The sequence below is a fragment of the Leptonychotes weddellii genome, chromosome 8, assembly GCF_054177405.1.
Source record: "Leptonychotes weddellii isolate Sample4059 chromosome 8, ASM5417740v2, whole genome shotgun sequence".
NCBI classification, from domain to species: Eukaryota; Metazoa; Chordata; class Mammalia; order Carnivora; family Phocidae; genus Leptonychotes; species Leptonychotes weddellii.
The window spans coordinates 117310013-117327958 of record NC_138376.1 but is presented as its reverse complement, the minus strand read 5'-3'; the positions used below and the strand labels follow the sequence as shown (position 1 = coordinate 117327958).

At 42.7% G+C, this 17946-nt stretch overlaps 1 protein-coding gene across 6 annotated transcripts in view; it reads right to left on the bottom strand.

Moving 5' to 3' along the window:
- Nucleotides 1–17946, bottom strand: part of ESR1 (estrogen receptor 1) — a 329307-nt gene that overhangs the window by 223239 nt on the left and 88122 nt on the right. For 4 of the 6 annotated variants that reach the window (XM_081829167.1, XM_081829166.1, XM_081829170.1 and 1 more), the window contains one exon: nucleotides 11813–12334. The exons of 1 other annotated variant lie outside the window; for it this stretch is intronic. In XM_081829167.1, the coding sequence (XP_081685293.1) occupies nucleotides 11813–12264 (452 nt within the window). In that variant the 5' untranslated portion in view covers nucleotides 12265–12334. Of the gene's footprint in view, nucleotides 1–11812; nucleotides 12335–14316; nucleotides 14615–17946 lie in introns of those variants that run through there. One more of the 6 variants, XM_081829168.1, reaches the window with a different exon arrangement.

The window sequence follows — 17946 nt, the reverse complement described above, 5'->3', positions numbered from 1 at the left end:
TAGCCTGGTGATGGGTATTGAGGAGGGCACGTTCTGTATGGAGCACTGGGTGTTATGCACAAACAATGAATCATGGAACACTACATCTAAAACTAATGATATAATGTATGGGGATTAACATAAGAATAAAAAAAATTTTTTTAAATTAAAAAAAAAAGGAAAATAAAGTGGTAGGAATACATCATGCTTATGGCCCTGCCTGGGTTTAAAATACTGATTTCATGATTTTTTTTTTCTGTGTAAAGAGAGGGTTGGACTAAATGAGCACCATAATTCTGTCCAGATTTAAAACCATTGGGTAGGTTTCACATACAGAGAAAAAAGCATTAGGTTGCTATCAGGAATTCTTTGTAGGATTTTGTTCAATGGCGCCTTCTGATATTAGAAGGGAAAACCATCCCCCTACTTAATGGGAAAAAAATGTTGGAACATGCTTTTAGCAAGCATCACAAAAATAGCCATTTCCCATAAAACTAAAAGAAGCAGCCTGGGGACATAATCTAAGATTAAAGCATTGTCACAACTAACTATAAAAGTATTACAAGGAATTAACAAACCAACTGCCAAGTAAATCGATCACTGATAGAAGACATCCGGTCAATTTTTCTGCATACTATAGTGCGTAAAACTTGAGCTCCAGAGTCCAACCTGTAGATATAGAATCCCTCATCCTCCATTACTGAATTATTACCAGCTGTGTGATCGTGGGCAAGTCACCTGCCCTCTCTCACTCTTAGTTTCTTTATCCAAGAGATTAGAGTAATATCAGTACCAGCCTCTTACGGTTGGTATAAGGATGCAACAAGATCTTCCACCTAAGGCTTTCAGCAAGGTCTGGTGCTCTATGCTCAGAAAATGCTAGCAATTGGTATTATTAAAGTCATTTGTCTGATTCTTAACAACCTACCCTCATTTGCTTAATTCAACAGTTTGGCTCTATAAATTATCGAGCAGTTATTCTGTGGAAAGAACTGTCCTGGAAATGTAGGGAGTATCCTGGAAATGTAGGGAGTATCAGGGAACAAGATCCGGCTTCGCTTCACAGCCTCTCCTGCCCTTCTTTGCCTGGCTAAATCCTCTTTCCATTAAACCCTTTGGACCTCTGCATTCATAGATGGGGGACCTCCATCAAGTTTTCCTAGTAGTCTCTTCTCTGTGACAATTCTTATTCCATTGTTTTTTAATTGTCTCTACATTTATCATCCTCATTAGTTTATCAGCAACTTGACCACAGATAAGATGTCTGATCGCTACAGCTACCATAGAAGTCAGGACATGAGTAACATTTAATAAAACCTGCTGAGCGAGTAAATATATCCATTAATAAATAACTCTATTAAATTACTCTAAACTATAAAATTAATAAAATTCATAGACAAGTTTACCTGCAACCATCATGAAAGGCATTCTATGGTGATTTCCATAATGGAAGTACCCAGAAAAGTTGCCATGGGCTCACTATGAACATGTGAGAGAATGCTAGGTGGAAAACCCAGCTGGTCGAGGTTGACATTTGAGCTGACCTTGACTTCTGGCCTAACAGAGATGGGACAAGAAGAAAGAAAGGTTCACATTAGAGATGGAAATGAGTGTGAAGAAGTGGGAAAGTGCCATTTAAATACGGCTTTGAACAGGAGCTTCATGGATGAGAGGAGGAGTTTAGTCTGAATCAAATTACAAGGGCTTTGAATGCCACACAATGGAATATGCATGTGTTCTGTGACTAGTGAGAAACCTCTGAAGGGTTTTAAGCAGAGGAAAGATCAAATCAAGTATACACTTTGGGGAGCAAATTGAAAAATCAGAGTTTGAAAGCTTGAAAGCTGAAAAGCCAGTTGGAACCTATTGCAGCAATAATAGAAAGCTGGCCATATGTATAGAACAGAGAGAATGATGTGAGAGACATTTGAGAAGAAAATTCTTGTCTGTGTGTTTTAAGATGTTATAAATGACCGATACTGCATTTCCAGGAACTATAGCTATTTAATATAAAAACACTAGAACCTGTGAACACTTCTCCAGGTTACCTGATAAGTTTGCTAGCCATTTCTCAACGTCAAAAGCAGACTTCTTAGAACAGGGTTGGACTTGTTATAGAAAAGCAACTTTGGGAGGGGAGGTGGCGCACCTGGCTGGCTCAGTGGGTAGAGCGTGCAACTCTTAATCTCCAGGTTGTGAGTTCTAGCCCCATGTTGGGTGTAGAGATTACTTAAAAATAAAATCTTTTTTAAAAAAAAGGAAAGAAAAGAAAAGCAATTTTGGTTTCATCAGTCACAACTACCGAGCACTAGAAACAAAGAAAAAGAACCAGAAAGCCCATCACCATTGGGGTGCTAGTCCCTCAATGTGTGGGGCCTAGAACTCATACTGCAAGTCCTGTGGGCACTCGAGGAGACCCATGTTCACTTCTGAGCCAAGGAGCTGCATTTATCCGTGTTCTGAGATTCCAAGGACATGTTTTCAGCTCATGACTCTGGGCAGTCACGTGAGGAAATGAGCAGCCATGAGAACTGAACAATGTGTAAAAAGCCTCACCAAATTGCGCCCTGGGCATTCATGCCCATTTCCCTTACCGATAAAGGAGTCTTCTAAAATGCAAAATGTGGGGGGAAGGGAGGCCTGGGCAGGGGGGGGAGGGGGGAAGCATTCAAAACAGCACACATTCTCTTTGCTGAAAAAAATTCTGTAAATACCTCATGACAGAAAGAGTACAGGAGGGGAGCTTTAACTACGTCTTGCACATCAAAGACTCCAGGACACTTTCCAAACACGCAACTGGAAATTTAATGCAACCAATTAACTGTACTGATATTTAGGGCTTTAAAGTTGTATAAACAATGCTAGAGTCTGGTGTGTGGCAACTATCAGAATTAAAGGAAAAAGAACCCTGGGGTGGGGGAGGAGGGAGGGGTAAAGGCGTCAATCACCACTGATTATCTAAACCCTCAACAAAAGTCTACATCCTGAAGGCTAACCGGCGTAGGTGTGTGTGTGTCCTAATATTCTTCTTCAATGTGTCTACTTTGCATCTAGTCAACATCCAATGCACCTTGCCTACTTCAAATCTTCTTTTGGAAAGATGATGAGGAGAAATTAATGTTACTGTCATCCTTCTTCTCAGCATGCCGTTTACCCTCTGCTTCTGAGACCCATGTGGGCCCGATGAACTGAAGATGTGGAAGTCAGGCCAACCAGGGTTCAAACAGTCCTCCAAAGGGTGAACACAGCAAAATCCCCCGGGTGATTCTGAAGTCATCCTTGATTCAAATGTGCAGCCAGGGTTGAAAATCCACTTTTGCAGATGCACTAGAATGTTAGCTTCTGTCCGTCTTCCTTCTCCGTGTTCCTGTTTTCCAAATCACAGAGAAACGCCTTCCTTGCCCTCTGTCCATCATGGCCTCTCCATAAACTCCTTACCTCAACTTCAACTATTTCCCTCTCTGGGACTGCTCCAGTCCACAGTACTTAATATCCCTCACTCTTTTTATTGACTTACTTATTTTTACTTATTTGGAGTTTATTACAATTGCTTTGTTCTGGTTTTCTAGCATAGCACCTGGCACCGATTAAGCATTCCAAGAAAAATTAGCTTCCTGCTTCCTTTAGGTTGGAAAATTTAACTTCTACTCACAATAGGGTATTAAAGTTGGTCCCTTGAAGGCAAAATAAACAAATATAGGGAAGTCACAAACATTCCAGACTCTTAAAGAGCGCTTATATTCACCTTCTTCAGTGTAGAGTTGCCAATTCCCTCCTAAAGGAGTTATAAAACTAATGGCTTGCTATGTGCCAGGCATGTTTTAAAAGCTTGATGTCTATAAACTCATTTAATCCTCACAACAACTGAAAGATGTAGGTCCTACTTTGATTGGCATTTTACAGATGAGTAAACTGAGGCACAGTGAGCCAGAGATTACAACTAGGCAGGAATCAAGTCAGAAACATAAGCTGCCTGCCTCCCAAACCTGTGCTTAAGTCACTCTATTACATAAAAGCAATTCTCATTATTTGTGGTAGTTATGACTTTCAAATTTCCACAAACAGTAAATTAGTGAATACTAAACCACTGCTCCAAGGGGAAATACAGCCCTGTATTTCTTACAAGCCTCTGATCATACCATCTCCACCAACCAAACAATACATAGCCTCATTTCATGTGTGTTTCTGTTTAAAGATATCTTATTTAACATATATTATTGATTCATTAACATTGAACTCACAGCCAACAGCATTATAACTCATGCCCAAAGTTTATCTAACACACGTGTCTTCTACAGCCTTGATCAGACACGTCACAGGCTTCTGGCACTCAGGAACATTAGCCAGCACTTCTGCATTATGCTTGGGAGTCATTTTCAACAGCAAAGTCACCAACAAAAAGCAAAAAAAAAAAAATGTGGCACTACACAGACTGAACAGGACACTTGTTTATAGTAGAAGAGCTGACACAAGAAGGCAGAGTATCACCTTGTTTGACCTCAGCCGGGAGCACGCATGTCAGATGACTCAAATTTTTCACCACTCTGCCCATGTCTGTGCGTGACTGAGGAAGTGCCATGAATCCTGACTGGGGGGTTACCAATAAATTTTAGCAAGGAGGCAAATTCGTAAATATGGAATCTGCAAATAATAGGAATCAACTGTCCTTGGGATAGCCAATGGACTCCTTTCCACTTTTATTCCTGGGGGAGGGGGTTCACAAATTCCCCACATTCCTCCAGTCCCATCTAAAGATCCACTGCTGGGGTGCCTGAGTGGCTCAGTCGGTTAGGCGTCTGCCTTCGGCTCAGGTCATGATCCCGGGGTCCTGGGATCAAGCCCCGCATCAGGCTCCTTGCTCAGCGGGGGAGACTGCTTCTCCTTCTCCCTCTGCTGTTCCCCCTGTTTGTGGTCTCTTGCTCTCTCTGTCAAATAAATAAAGAAAATCTTAAAAAAAAAAAAAAAAAATCCACTGCTGAATCGCCATTCTCCCAGTAAGCAACCTGAACGAGTCAGTGTGACTGGTGCTTCCTGCCTACCACCAGCCATTCACTCAGCTAAAAGCTGCTCAGGACATCCATGTGCCATGCCCTTTGCTAAGAGCTGAGAGAAATGCAGTGAACAAGACATGGTCTTGGACCATGTTTGGACCAGTGCTCAGGGATTCCTCCTATTAGAAATCAAAGAGAGTTCCAAAGGTCCCAAGAGTTTTTCGGGTAACTACAGAAAGTAACTTCTCAATGTAACAAAATTGTATCTTGTACTCAAATTAGAAGGTACATTCTTTCTCTGTGAATTGCTTGAAATGTTCCTGCAGAAATAAATACAACCATTCGTAAGGTTGTATTGAGCTCGTTCCAAATTTAATGAAAATAACAGATGAAACAGGTCAGTAAAGAAATAAACCAGAAAAGGTGTAAGAAAAAATCTGGGAATATGCAGATGGAGCAACTAAAACAGGAAAAAAGAAAAAAGCAGCAAGCAAGCAAGCAAGCTTGATAGGAGAAAAGAAGCCAAAAGGAGTTTAAAGACCATTAGAAAATAATGCAAAGAAAAAAGAAAATACGAGAATGGACAACTACTAAAAAAAAAAAAAAAATCAGCAGAGGAAGTATGCCAATGTAAAAATTACTATTTCTAACATCATTTAGTTGCAGGAAATTAAAAGAAAATTGTCTTTTACTTTCAGGGTCTTAGAAAAAAATCTCAAGTCTTTCTATGAGAAAAGTGAGTCCAGTTGCCAAGAACACTGCCCAGGAAGTAATACCCAGCACACTCGCACCGCTGTGGGGAATAGGCAGGAGCCCCAGCCCGAGGGTGCAGCCTGGGAATGGGAGCATGGAGCCGGAGGAGGCTCTGGGACCAGACAGCTCTGGAGCTTTCCAGCTCAATGGACGCGAGAATCTGAACACTATACTGCGGAGGCCATTCACTCCCCGCCCTAGGAACTGACAACATTTGGGAAACTCTCAAAAAACAAGAACCCCATCTGAGTTTATCCAGGACTTATTTGGATATCTAGTCCCGAACGTTTCTTAATTAGCTTTTTTTTTTTTTAAAGATTTTATTTATTTATTTGACAGAGAGAGACACAGCGAGAGAGGGAACACAAGCAGGGGGAGTGGGAGAGGGAGAAGCAGGCTCCCCGCAGAGCAGGGAGCCTGATGCGGGGCTCGATCCCAGGACCCTGGGATCATGACCTGAGCCGAAGGCAGTCGCTTAACCGACTGAGCCACCCAGGCGCCCTCTTAATTAGCTTTATTAGCTTTAAGTAAATTTCTATAATTTTCCCAAAGCATAATTCACAGAAAGTAGAAAATTACAAGACAAAGCAGCGTACTATCTCATCCACAATAACACATTTCATTAAAGTAACTGTTACGGGAGCAGACTGGGGGACCCAATTTTGTCCCTCCAAGAAGGAGAAACCAAAAAAAAAACTCCAGGCTTGTTTGGAGTTTTCTTTTTAAATTTTCTGTGTAGTACTTATTAGATTTATGGTATGAATATTACTGATAATATCATTATTGATGTTTTGACTATTTCTTAAATTATAACTACACAAAAATACGTGAAGTACATTAAAAGGATTTCATTTCTGCATAGTATAAACATCTTCAGGCTCTATAACAGGCATCCAGAACTACTACCCACCCCAACTGACACCAGTACTTTCTTTTTTTTTAATTTTATTTTATTGTTATGTTCTTGCCAACACCATCACCATCCTCATCCTCACCACCACCATCACATCACGATTCCTCCTTCACACCATCGTATCACTTACGAGTGTCAGTCATACCCTTTCTTATTTGAGCTAGCTTCTTGAAATTATTACTTTACCAAACTATGTAAAATTTCGTCAGTTGGGACCAAAGTAGTTGTCTTTTCTATCTTTCTTAATAGGGCCTAAACATGCACACGTGACTGAAAGTGTTGTCAATTAATGCGAAGCTTCCCTCATAATTCCTAATAACGTTCTCCAAGGTGCAGAAGCTCAGGAATTAGGATTTCTTCCCTCCTTAGATCAAGAATATGATTCTTCGCCTCCAGCCCACTGAAGTCCTCAGATTTCAGAGGGCAGCAGGGGGGTAATGTTTTACAAGTGGAGCAGGGAACAGTTTAAACGTACCTTTTTTGAAAAAGGGCATTATCTGTCAATGCATTGGCAGAGTTTAAAGTATAAAACAAAACGATTTGATGGCTTTGATGGGCTGCCTGCTTTCAATGAAATCCCTCACAGTTTCACTTTGGTTGGTTTGTGTTCGAGTGGCTGTATTTTGGGGATTTATAAAGCATCTTTCTCTGGAATGTGCATCTTGGTTCTAAACAGTTGTGGCCATTCTGTGTTTTCCTTCTTCAAAAAGCAAACAGAGTCTTGGGATTAAGCTAAATGACTAATTTGTCCTATCCATTCAATGTATCCTGGAAAAGCAGGGAACACACTTTTAGCACATTGTTCCTCTCACTGGGTTCTTCTAAAGTTACATTAAAAATAATACTGATGTCAAAGGAAGGAGTCAGATGTATTCGTTTTGTGCTGAGTGTGTATTTTAGAAAAGATGTAATTATAATTTGTATATTTCCTCATGTAAAACTATTTTCACATAAGCAGGGTTTTGATTTTTTTAATGTATCTATAAATAAATGTTATTTATGATAACCTAGGCTGCAAATAAATGTTGCAGATGGTGATAAAGATTTTATTTAAATTTCACTTCCACAGAAAATGATTTCACATGATCATTAATTTATATTTGTAATGAAACTCCTGACCACTTAAATCTGTTCTTTCCTACTATCTTTTAGCTTACAGAAGCACTGGAATGAATATTAATACGTGAAAGAAATAATGAAATGCTGAATCCTTGTGTAGTTATGTACTGCTTTCCTATACATTATCCCACTTGACAAAATTATTACTACGTTATCATTAACAGAAAGTGTGTCATCTTTTATAGTTTTTCCTGATATCTGTTGTTCCTGTCATTGTTGATTTCTTGCCCCTGTCTTTTATGTTCTTAAAACAATAAGAAACCCAAATGCTAAACCTGAATTTTCCGATATTAGGAATGTCATATCCTAAATATATTTACAAAAGCAATCCAAGGATCCATATTAACTGAGTGCAAGAAAGAAGATTATAATAAGTGGTAATTATCTGCAGGGGCTTTCTACCAAACAAGCCACATGGAGTAGGTGAAAATGAAATGGGGATTCAAGATGTGAATCCATTTTTCAACCTAAAATACACTCAGTCCCAAGGCAATATGTGGCTCCTTCAACTACTCTTAGACCAACACAAAATGTCAGGTCAACAGTAACAACTTAAATGAATGAAAGTAAGAACAGAAATAAAGGGTGCTAAAATATTACCTAAATACAAGGAAAGAATTACTGGAAACTTGCAAACTAGCTATTCAAATCTCTCCCTAGAAATAAGCCTTATTTAAAGTTGAGAAATCGTTTTTAAATGATCCCCAATGATCGCACTACTCATTCAAAATATGCATACAGCCAGCAGAAAAATTACTAAGACATTGATTTTGATGCTAAAGATCTGTGTGTATGTGCAGTTTGGCGGGGAGAAGTGGGTAAAATTTAGCTTTTAAGAATACTGAGTAGTAAAACTGAAATGAACACAGAGCACTAAATACTTAATTTGAATTTTTAAAAACATGGTGGATATAATATGTTTCATTCTTTAGTTTTATTCAAACCTCCTAAATCGTTTGAACACTCAAAAGGAACTGAGGATAAGATAACTCCCAGGTGCCTTCATCATGAAATTTTAGGTAAGACACATCTTCGAAAGTCACAACTGGCCCGTTTACAAATGTATTCCCTCTCAACAATTTGCTGGGACATGTGACAATCTTTCTCACATTATTGTATGCCCAGAGCAGTTTTATCTATTACATTTCTTTATACATAGATATGGCTGCATATTGTGGCCTTTAGAAGAAAGTAACCATAGTATTTTTTTTTTAATTTTATTATGTTATGTTAATGATGTGCACTTCATGTAAATTCTCTGAACATCCCAGTGGGACATCCAGGTAGACAATCCACGTGACGGCACCATGTTACAAATGGAAAAGTTAAGAATCAGAAATAATAAACCTTAATCTAACTGACCTGAAGACACCAGCCAATTTATAGGGAGAAAATAATATAACGACAATCAAAATACCTTTTTGGTTTGTGTAGCTAAAACAACTAGCCACTTTCCTAAATTTTGTGTTTCGTACCAAGCATAACATGTTAGGCCACTAATTTTCAAACGTCTACGGTAAGAAATACATTTTACATCAGAGTCGGTGCATATAAACGTATATAATTAAAACAAATTTTCAGGAAACAAAACCTACCCTTACTAAATATTATGCACTGTGATACTTTCTATTATATTCTTTTCTATTTTATTCCTTAAAAAAAAATGTTCCAGACTCACTAAGAGATTTCATGATCCTCTGGATCATGACAAGCAGTTTGAAAACACTGCTTGCAACCCCCAAAACTTTAGTAACTACTGAAGATAACGGAAGGTTTCTAAAAGTGCCTCATCAATTTTTTTTTTCTTTCTACCCAGAGTTATTCAGACAGGAAAACTGAGAGGGCAAAATAAATAACATCTGTCCATTTGAAACAACACTTACATAGAGCCATCTCTTCCTCCCTGGTTACCCAGAGGCACGATTCAAAGCAAAGAGTAAGGATGTTATAGGAAATAAATTACAAAGAAAAAATCATTCTAAAACTAAGTTTCCACATGGAAACGCATGTGTATGAGTTCTTAACTTTATTATTAAAGTTCCATGTCATTTTTTTCATTATTCTAAATATATTTGAATACCATCTAATGCAAAAAGTTTAAGATGGGGCATATTATAGTAATATTATTTGCCACTGGGATGATGAGCAATTTTGAATTAAATGTGGTCTCCTCTTTATTTGACCATGCTCACTTTGTAATTATTAGCAAGTCAGTAAATAATCCGCTGAGGAGCAGTCTCATTAGTACCCATTGAAATTCAGTAGGATTAATTTGCAATAAAAGAACTGAAAATTAAATGAAAAAGAAAATAGTTTCCGGAGTCCACCATAAGGTTATGGAATTCACATCATACCAAGTGCCTTCCTTCACATCAAGGAGTTTAAAAGGTTGTGTGAATAAGCCTTAATCGTTATATTTTGTTCTAACACTTCAAAAAAAAAAAAAAGTGAGCAGAATAAATCCCTTTTCTTTCTACTTTAACCCTGAATTAAAACAAGTAAAATTAATTTGAAATATGCCAACTTTCTAAAGTTTTGTTCATTCTGTGTCTTTTAAGTAATAACTCAGTCTGAACCTGTTTGGCTGTGGGATGCTCTAAAATCCTTTGAGGAGGCTGAAGGATATGGGATACGTTCAGATACCCCAAGACTATGCCCTTCAGTATCCTCTGGGGCCAACCTGCACCTTCTTCCTGTTTCTTCTGCTGTATCTCTGGAACTAGAACACTGAATAGGAAATGGTCCACAGCGAGCAATGCAGAAGGGTCCAGGTGAGGGAGGGAGGCAAGTCCAGACACCAGTGTGCAGTCTGGCTGTGCCTAACTCAGCACCCAGCCACGTGGGCGCCCTGAGAACTCCCAAACCCACCCCAGAGTACAGGTGGCCGTTAGGTGCCTAGGGCACAAGTGTTCATCAGTATCACCCACCTAAGCCCTCCCCAGGTCCATCAGGAAGAGAACACAGAAACTGTCAAAGGGGTAGTAGGAGAAGGGAGGGGAGGAAAGTATAATCCTTGGGGTTTGTGGATGTAAGGACCCAAAACACTGGCCACTTAAGTCACAAATGCGTTTCTGTATGTCCTGGACTCCTAACACTTCCAGAGCGACTAAAAGGCGCACAGACGAGCTGACCCCGCACACCGTTCCTGGGGCACGCTCTGCCGGTAGGCCAGAAGGTAATTTAGCTGGCACGAAGGTTATTTCAAAACACTCTTCCATATGGCGTGTTTTAAACTCACAAGACACCTATAAATTTTCGGCTGTCAGAAGTCATATGCCAGCAATCTGCTCCAATACGTACCCAGCCAGATAACTCAGAAATCAGAAACTCATTAAGACATTCAATTCCTCTATTGCTCTTTGGAGGAGAACAATTCAATCCCAAAGCCTCGAACTTGGGATGGAGAGAAAGGAGGGAAAGTAGGTGCAAGCACTGCTTGCTAAAACAAACAAAATCATCGTCATCATAATAATAGCGTGCATATCTCCAATCAGAAATTGTAGATGAAAGGAAATCTTGCGAGCACATTAAAACAATTTCAATTAATAATAATAATAATAATAATAATAATAATAATAATAATAAAACTCTGAGCTTCGCTAACCAACCCTACGCACCTCCAGCCTTAAATACCAAGACGGGACATTCACTAGGGACTCCAAGAGCTTTGTGTTTATTTGCTTTGGGGTGTTCCCCCACACACACAAATAACCGCCGCTTTGTACGATTTTCCAAAATGAGTTAGGAAGCTCATGGGTTTTCGGATCTGCCGCTTACGCAGATGGTAGGGGGGCAGAGAACAGAATTTTCTTTAAGCTGCCAGGCGAGAGAACTTGGCTCTCGAAAGCAAGATCCACAAATCCTCCCCCCCACCACGCCACCCCACGCCCCGGCCGGGCCGCGAGTCACGCGGCTCCTGCGGCCGGGCTGCCGGCTGCACAGCCCCGCGGCCTACGGCCTCCCGCGAGCTCCCGGCCGCGCGGGGCCCCCTCGCTCCCTCCCGCCCGCCGGGCGCGCGGCTGCCACCCCGACGTGGCGCGGCGGGCGGCGCGGGTACCTGTAGAAAGCGGGAGGGCCGGCCTCGCGCACCGCATAGCCGCTCGGTTCGTTCTCCAGGTAATAGGGCACCTGCTGGCCGTGGGGGTGCAGGAAGGGCGAGAGCTGAGGCGGCGGGTGCAGCAGCACCAGCGGGCTCGGAGACACGCTGTTGAGCGGCGGGAAGCCCCCCAAGCCGTTGGCGCCGAACGCCGCCGCCTCGGACCCGGAGCCGTAGGCGACGCCGGACTGGCCGTAGACCGGCGCGGAGGCTGCGGGAGCGGCGTTGAAGTCGTACGCGCCACCCTCGGGATAGTTGTACACGGCGGGCTTGCTGCTGTCCACGTATACCTCGCCCAGGGGCCGCTCCAGGGGGATCTTGAGCTGCGGGCGGTTCAGGGTCTCCAGCTCGGTCCCTTGGATTTGATGCAGCAGGGCCATTCCGGACGCTTTGGTGTGGAGGGTCATGGTCATGGTCAGTGGCCGCGGGCAAGGCGCGCACCGTCTCCCCGCGCGGCAGAGGGCTCAGCAGCCGACCGGCCACCTGGAAGAAGAGCACAGCCCGCTGTTAGAGGTGGCGCAGCGCATGTCCCGCCACGGAACGAGTTCTGGCCCTGCCTCGGGAGCCGGCCGGTCCCGTGGAGCGCGGCGGCCAGACGCGATCAAGTGCAGCCGGGCGCGAGTGCGCTCAGCCAACTCCCGGGCTCGGAGTCTCCAACTTTAAGTACCGATCTCCCGCGCTCATATGCATTACAAAGGTACTGGAAGCCGGCCAGGGGCTGTTGCCTTGCACTGACATTGGTTTAAACATCACTCCAGGCGCAACTCGTTTTGGAGCGATCCCAAAAAGCAGCTTCCCTGAACTTTACTTTACTCGTCGCTGCTGGATGGAGGCTAAATTTCACTGCCGGAGGGCGGGGGCGCAGAGGGATCTCCTAAAGGTGGCCCGGGGAAGACGAGGTTTAAAACAAACTCGCAAGACTCATCCAGGGGCCGGCTTTCTCCACCGTGCTGCCTTATGTGCCCCATGCCAGACTCCTATCTATCTCTGTTTGTCTCTCCTTCTGTTTGATTCACTCTCCTAGTTGGCTGGAAATATGTAGTGTGTACATAGAATGACCCTGGGGAGGACCACTCTGTTACTGAGATAGGGCAGATAGAATGGGGTGCTCAGTTGCATGTGCAACCAGCCACAGACAGCTATATTTGGCAGCTGCAGGGACTGAGAGGAGACATCTGGGGAGAAGGGGGGGCGAAGATTCAAGGTGTACCTATAGGAATGAGCTGCACTTTGCCAGCAGCAGAATGGTGCCAGACCTGTTTCCTCAGCGGCAAAACTCCCCCCAAGTGGTCCCTTCCAGCCACGACCTTCTGAGATGCTCCCAGCCTGACTTGTATGTTTGTGTTGGACCACAGTACTGTACTTGCTCCCATTATGAATTCTCATGTGAATGATGATTCACAAAAACCTTTGGTTAGGCACACATGGGTGTTCGCGTCTTCCACAGGTTATGCAACCAAAACTTCAGAAAGCTAAATATGAAATGTGACCTTTTCAGACGAAATGTAACCTCAGTTCATTAACCGAATCTTTGGCCACTATGTTACACTGTTGGTCTAACCAACAAATTTTGAAATGCAATGCTCCATTTCTGTTCTTTATTCCTGCGGTTCAACCTGCTCCATTTACTTCACTCTGATATGCAGAATCAAATATTCAGATGAAAAAGGAATAGAAAAAAGTTTTGAACTGAATTAAAATCTAAGCATACACACACAAACAATGTATGTATGTATGCACACACACGAGATATGGTAAATCTACTGTGCACCCACAGTCCCGGAGAGTTTATACTTTTGAATAAACTTCCTTTGCCCCAGCCTAAAAGACTCTGATACAACTATCTGATATGACCATTAATGCTTTGCTTTAATTGCTATCCCAAACACCCAACAGAGTACCTAACAAAATGTTCGTGACACATATAAATGCCACGGTTGCTGTTACTAACAGTAATTTCTTAAAATTTTTTTATACTAATAAGAATACATTTTACCTAGTTCTTATAAGAACAAACAGACCATTTTTGGATACTATGCAGATGTAGTTGGTTTAATATGAAGACAAAATTGAGCTTAGCATCAATAACCATAGATTGTAAGCAAAGAAAGGGTTAAAACACATTAGGTGAATCACAGATATTTCTCTTTATGGCCAGCAACCATCACTTTCCAAAGCAATTTTTTACAGATGATTTCGTTTCCATAAATCACACTTTCAATTTTCAAATGTCTTTTTTAAACACATGCAAAAGCCCTTCATGGGGCTCTTAAAAACCTGCACCCGCCAAATTACACATAAATTACACAAAGAATCCTACAAGTCCTGGAAGAAAAAGGAGATGCACACATAAACCCATTGAAAATAACAAATCCTCATCTCCCTGCTAGGATACAGACACTGGCCAGAAAGGTAAGTTGCTTTCTCAAAATGCTAAAGCTACAGAGAAATCAAAACAATCCTACCCTGCTGGATCAAGAGCGTCTTTCCAGAAATGTTCCATGGGCTTGTAGTAGTCGAGGGCTGAGGCAGGGAGAAGGAAGGAAGGAATGTGCTCGCGTGTGCGTGTAGCTCCGTGTGTGAGCGAGGCAGAGCGTGTGTGGATGTGTTTGTGTGTGGAATGGCAGGGATGCGGGAAGCAGCCAGTAGGCAGGGCACTTGGCAGCCCCTCCCGGCAAACACAGCAGCTGGGCTGCTGCGTGGAGCTGGATGAATGGCAGTGGGGAGTGAGGAGAAGCTTGCTCTCTGCTCAGGGAGAGCCGAGTGGTACAGCTAGAGTGATTGTTACTGGGGAGAAACAAAACCCCAGCCCCATTTGCTCCTTATCCTTGGAGCCTGGAAAGTGCCCCATGATTTCTGCTGCCACCCTAAGCAAGAGGGAAAACAGGCTTGCTGTAAATCATAAGCTTATGGCTAAAATAGAATGCCAGTCAAAAGTGTATGGATATCAAGTTTACAAAATGTGACATGGGCGGTTTATCCTGAAGAATATAATTTAACAATAAAAGCCTTCTGGGATACACTTGGATCAAATGCCTTGCTGGCCCCAGTGGGTCCCCCCTCCCCAAGTCTCTGAACAGACACACTATTGCCGTGCCTCCGATTGCACCAGGAAACCAGACTTTGGAATAAATGTTTTGGCATTCTAGGGATGTGTTTCCAGCTGAAATGCAATACTCCTCCACCTCGTTAACCAAACCCACAAACCTTTCCACGAATAGCTCAGTTGACTGCTTTCTGTAAACATACAGAAAAAAATTTATTATTAAAAGCCTGGGGTATAAAGATAAGACAAAGGTGGGTACCTCCGTTTTAAACAGATATTAGGCTTTCTAGTTGTGCTGGCGTTGGTCACGGAGAGTGGGGGGGTCTCTCATTTCACAGTGGTGCCCTGGATGGATCCACCTGGTCCTCAACTTTTCTCCCAACCATGGTACTAACACACAATAATAAGGTGCTCCGTTTTTGCCCTCACCCAAGGTCCCAGGACACGTGACACCTAGTGGAACCCTTGTTACCAGATTTTAGTCATGGCCTTGGGTATTAAATGACTCCAATCACAATGCCAGGAGCGGCCAGTCTCTGGCCCTGGGACCCTATGCAGTTACCAAGATATAATGAGTGGCTCTCCAGAATGGTACAGAGAAAGAAGTAAAAAGTTATATAGAAAAGAATTAATGTTGTCATATTGCAAATATACATTTCATGCTTTCAAAGACCCCAAACATTGCAATATTGGAGCAGAGAAGGGCTCCCTCCACAATCGGCTGTAAAGACAAATATTGAAAGGACAGTTACCCTTTGTAGGTGACAGTGGTGAATCCTAACTCCTCCTTAGGTCAACAGTGGCCACCCATGCACTAGGCCAGTCCAAAAATGTGGATGTGCAGGACGGAAGAAGGGAAGGCAGGAGAGGGGAAAAAAGAAGGAAGAAAGAAGGAGAAACAAAGGAGACTCTGTAAATAATCTTCATAGACATTGATTATTCTGAGACCAGCAGTCAAGGTTAGTCCACTAAAGACAGTTTTCTTGAATGCTTTCTCTCCAGCATTCTCTTCCCTCTTTCTGGTCAGATTCATCTCCCAGGCTTGGGGACAAGGCTGGGAGAGGTACTGCACCTTGCCAGTTTTCCTTTACTGCTTCTGGCAAACAACCCCCCACCCTGCCCCATGCAGTGGGCTCCCAGCTCTCCCCTCGCCCCTCTCCACGTGGTCACAGGGCACGTGCTCCCCCCACTGCCACGACTGCGGGCACTGGGAGGTGAAAAAGGGTCGGATGTCTCTCTCTCTAGTTCCAGCACTGAGTGGACCCCCGGACCCACTTTTCCAGTGTCTCCTGGGCATTTCTGGCTGGCTCAAAATGTGAGTCATCATTCCCTCTCCCACAAACATGACGAGTCTTTCAACTCTGGGCTATGAACAGCATCACTGTCCCTCTGGTCGCGGTTGCTGGATGACAGTCTCTCAGTCTTCTGAGCCAGCTGTCTGCCCTCCCTGCCCACTGCTGAGCATTCTAGATGTGCTCCCTCTCCCTGTTCCTCCACTGTTTCCATCAGGCTTCTTCAGCCCGCATTACCTGACTTGTTGTAAGAGCCTCCTAGGGACCTGTCTGCCTCTTTCTTCCCCTACTTCTTAAATCCTGCTGCTTTTTAGCTCCTGGGTTCTTATTGCTCCAGGATCCATCTTCTGATGACCCGCTTCTACCTTTTCCCCAGATCATAGCTCTCCCAGGGGTTCAGGTCTTCCTCCTGCCCCCGTATCTCCTCCCACCTGTAGCCCCGTGTTGCAGCCAAAACAAAACGCCGGAGCTCTGCGCACTCACAGCCTTCCTGATGACATTCTCTCTGCCTACAACCCCTGCTTGGCTGGCTTGTCAGGGGCAAGCACACTCTTTTTCAAGGTCCAGCCCAAATGCCACCACATCCATAATGTCTTCCTTTATTCCCTTTTTAAAAGGAATTTCCTCTCCACTGAACGCCAGTGGTGTTCTCATGCATTTATTACATTCTTCCTTGAATGAGTTATTAATATACTTTTTAATCCCCTTGTCCTGCTCAGAAGCTCCTTCAGAACAAGGCCTGCATAGAGTTATTTGGGAACTCACTGAGTGCCTAGCACTGTGCCTGGTCATATCAGGTCATCAAATATTGGCTAATTTATTAATCCAGATACTTAGAAGAATAAAATAGGATCACATCTATCTGATAACTATCTCTAAGAGCTAACTTTCCATGTAACATTCTACCATTTTCAAAAGTGCTTTTGCTAAAAGATTATCTTTGTATCCTCATACCGACTGAGGCCATAAAGTCAAAATTCAAATTCATACAATCTTGAAGATTAAGCCTGCAATTCTTGGCAGCATGACTCACAAGAGAGCTCTGAATTTTTAGTTCGTAACCAGATAATACTATGACCAAACATAGTTTCTTCTCTAGCTCCATTAAAAGCTTTTTACATTTACAAAAACATTATTCCTCCAACAGAAACATGAAAGGAAATAAACGTGGAATTATTTCCAAAACAGCTTATGCTACTAGAGATGGTTCCTTCACTCCAAAACATGAAGGTCTAGCTGTGTCTAAACTGATCATTATTTTGATTAAAAATTCTCTGTTTGGGGGTGCACCTAGGTGGCTCAGTCAGTTAAGCGTCCCAACTCTTGATTTCAGCTCAGGTCATGATCTCAGAGTGGTGAGATCGAGCCCCACATCGGGTTCCCTGCTGGGTGTGGAGCCTGCTTGGGATTCTCTCTCTCCCTCTCCTGCTGTTTCTCCCCCTCTACTTGTGTGTGCACACGCGCCTGTTCTCTCTCTAAAAAAAAATTAAAATGCTCCATTTGGGAGCTTGTCTTTGTGCATTTATTTGACACCATCCATTTTCCTCCAAAATAAGAGAAAAATGAAGAATTTCCTTTTAAGTTTTGCTCATTTTAAAAATAATTCAGCCTAAGTCCTAAGAGGAAAGTATATAGCAATACAAGCCTTTCTCAAGAAACAAGAAAGGTCTCAAGTACACAACCTAACCCTACACCTAAAGGAGCTGGAGAAAGAACAGCAAATAAAGCCTAAACCCAGCAGGAGAAGAGAAATAATA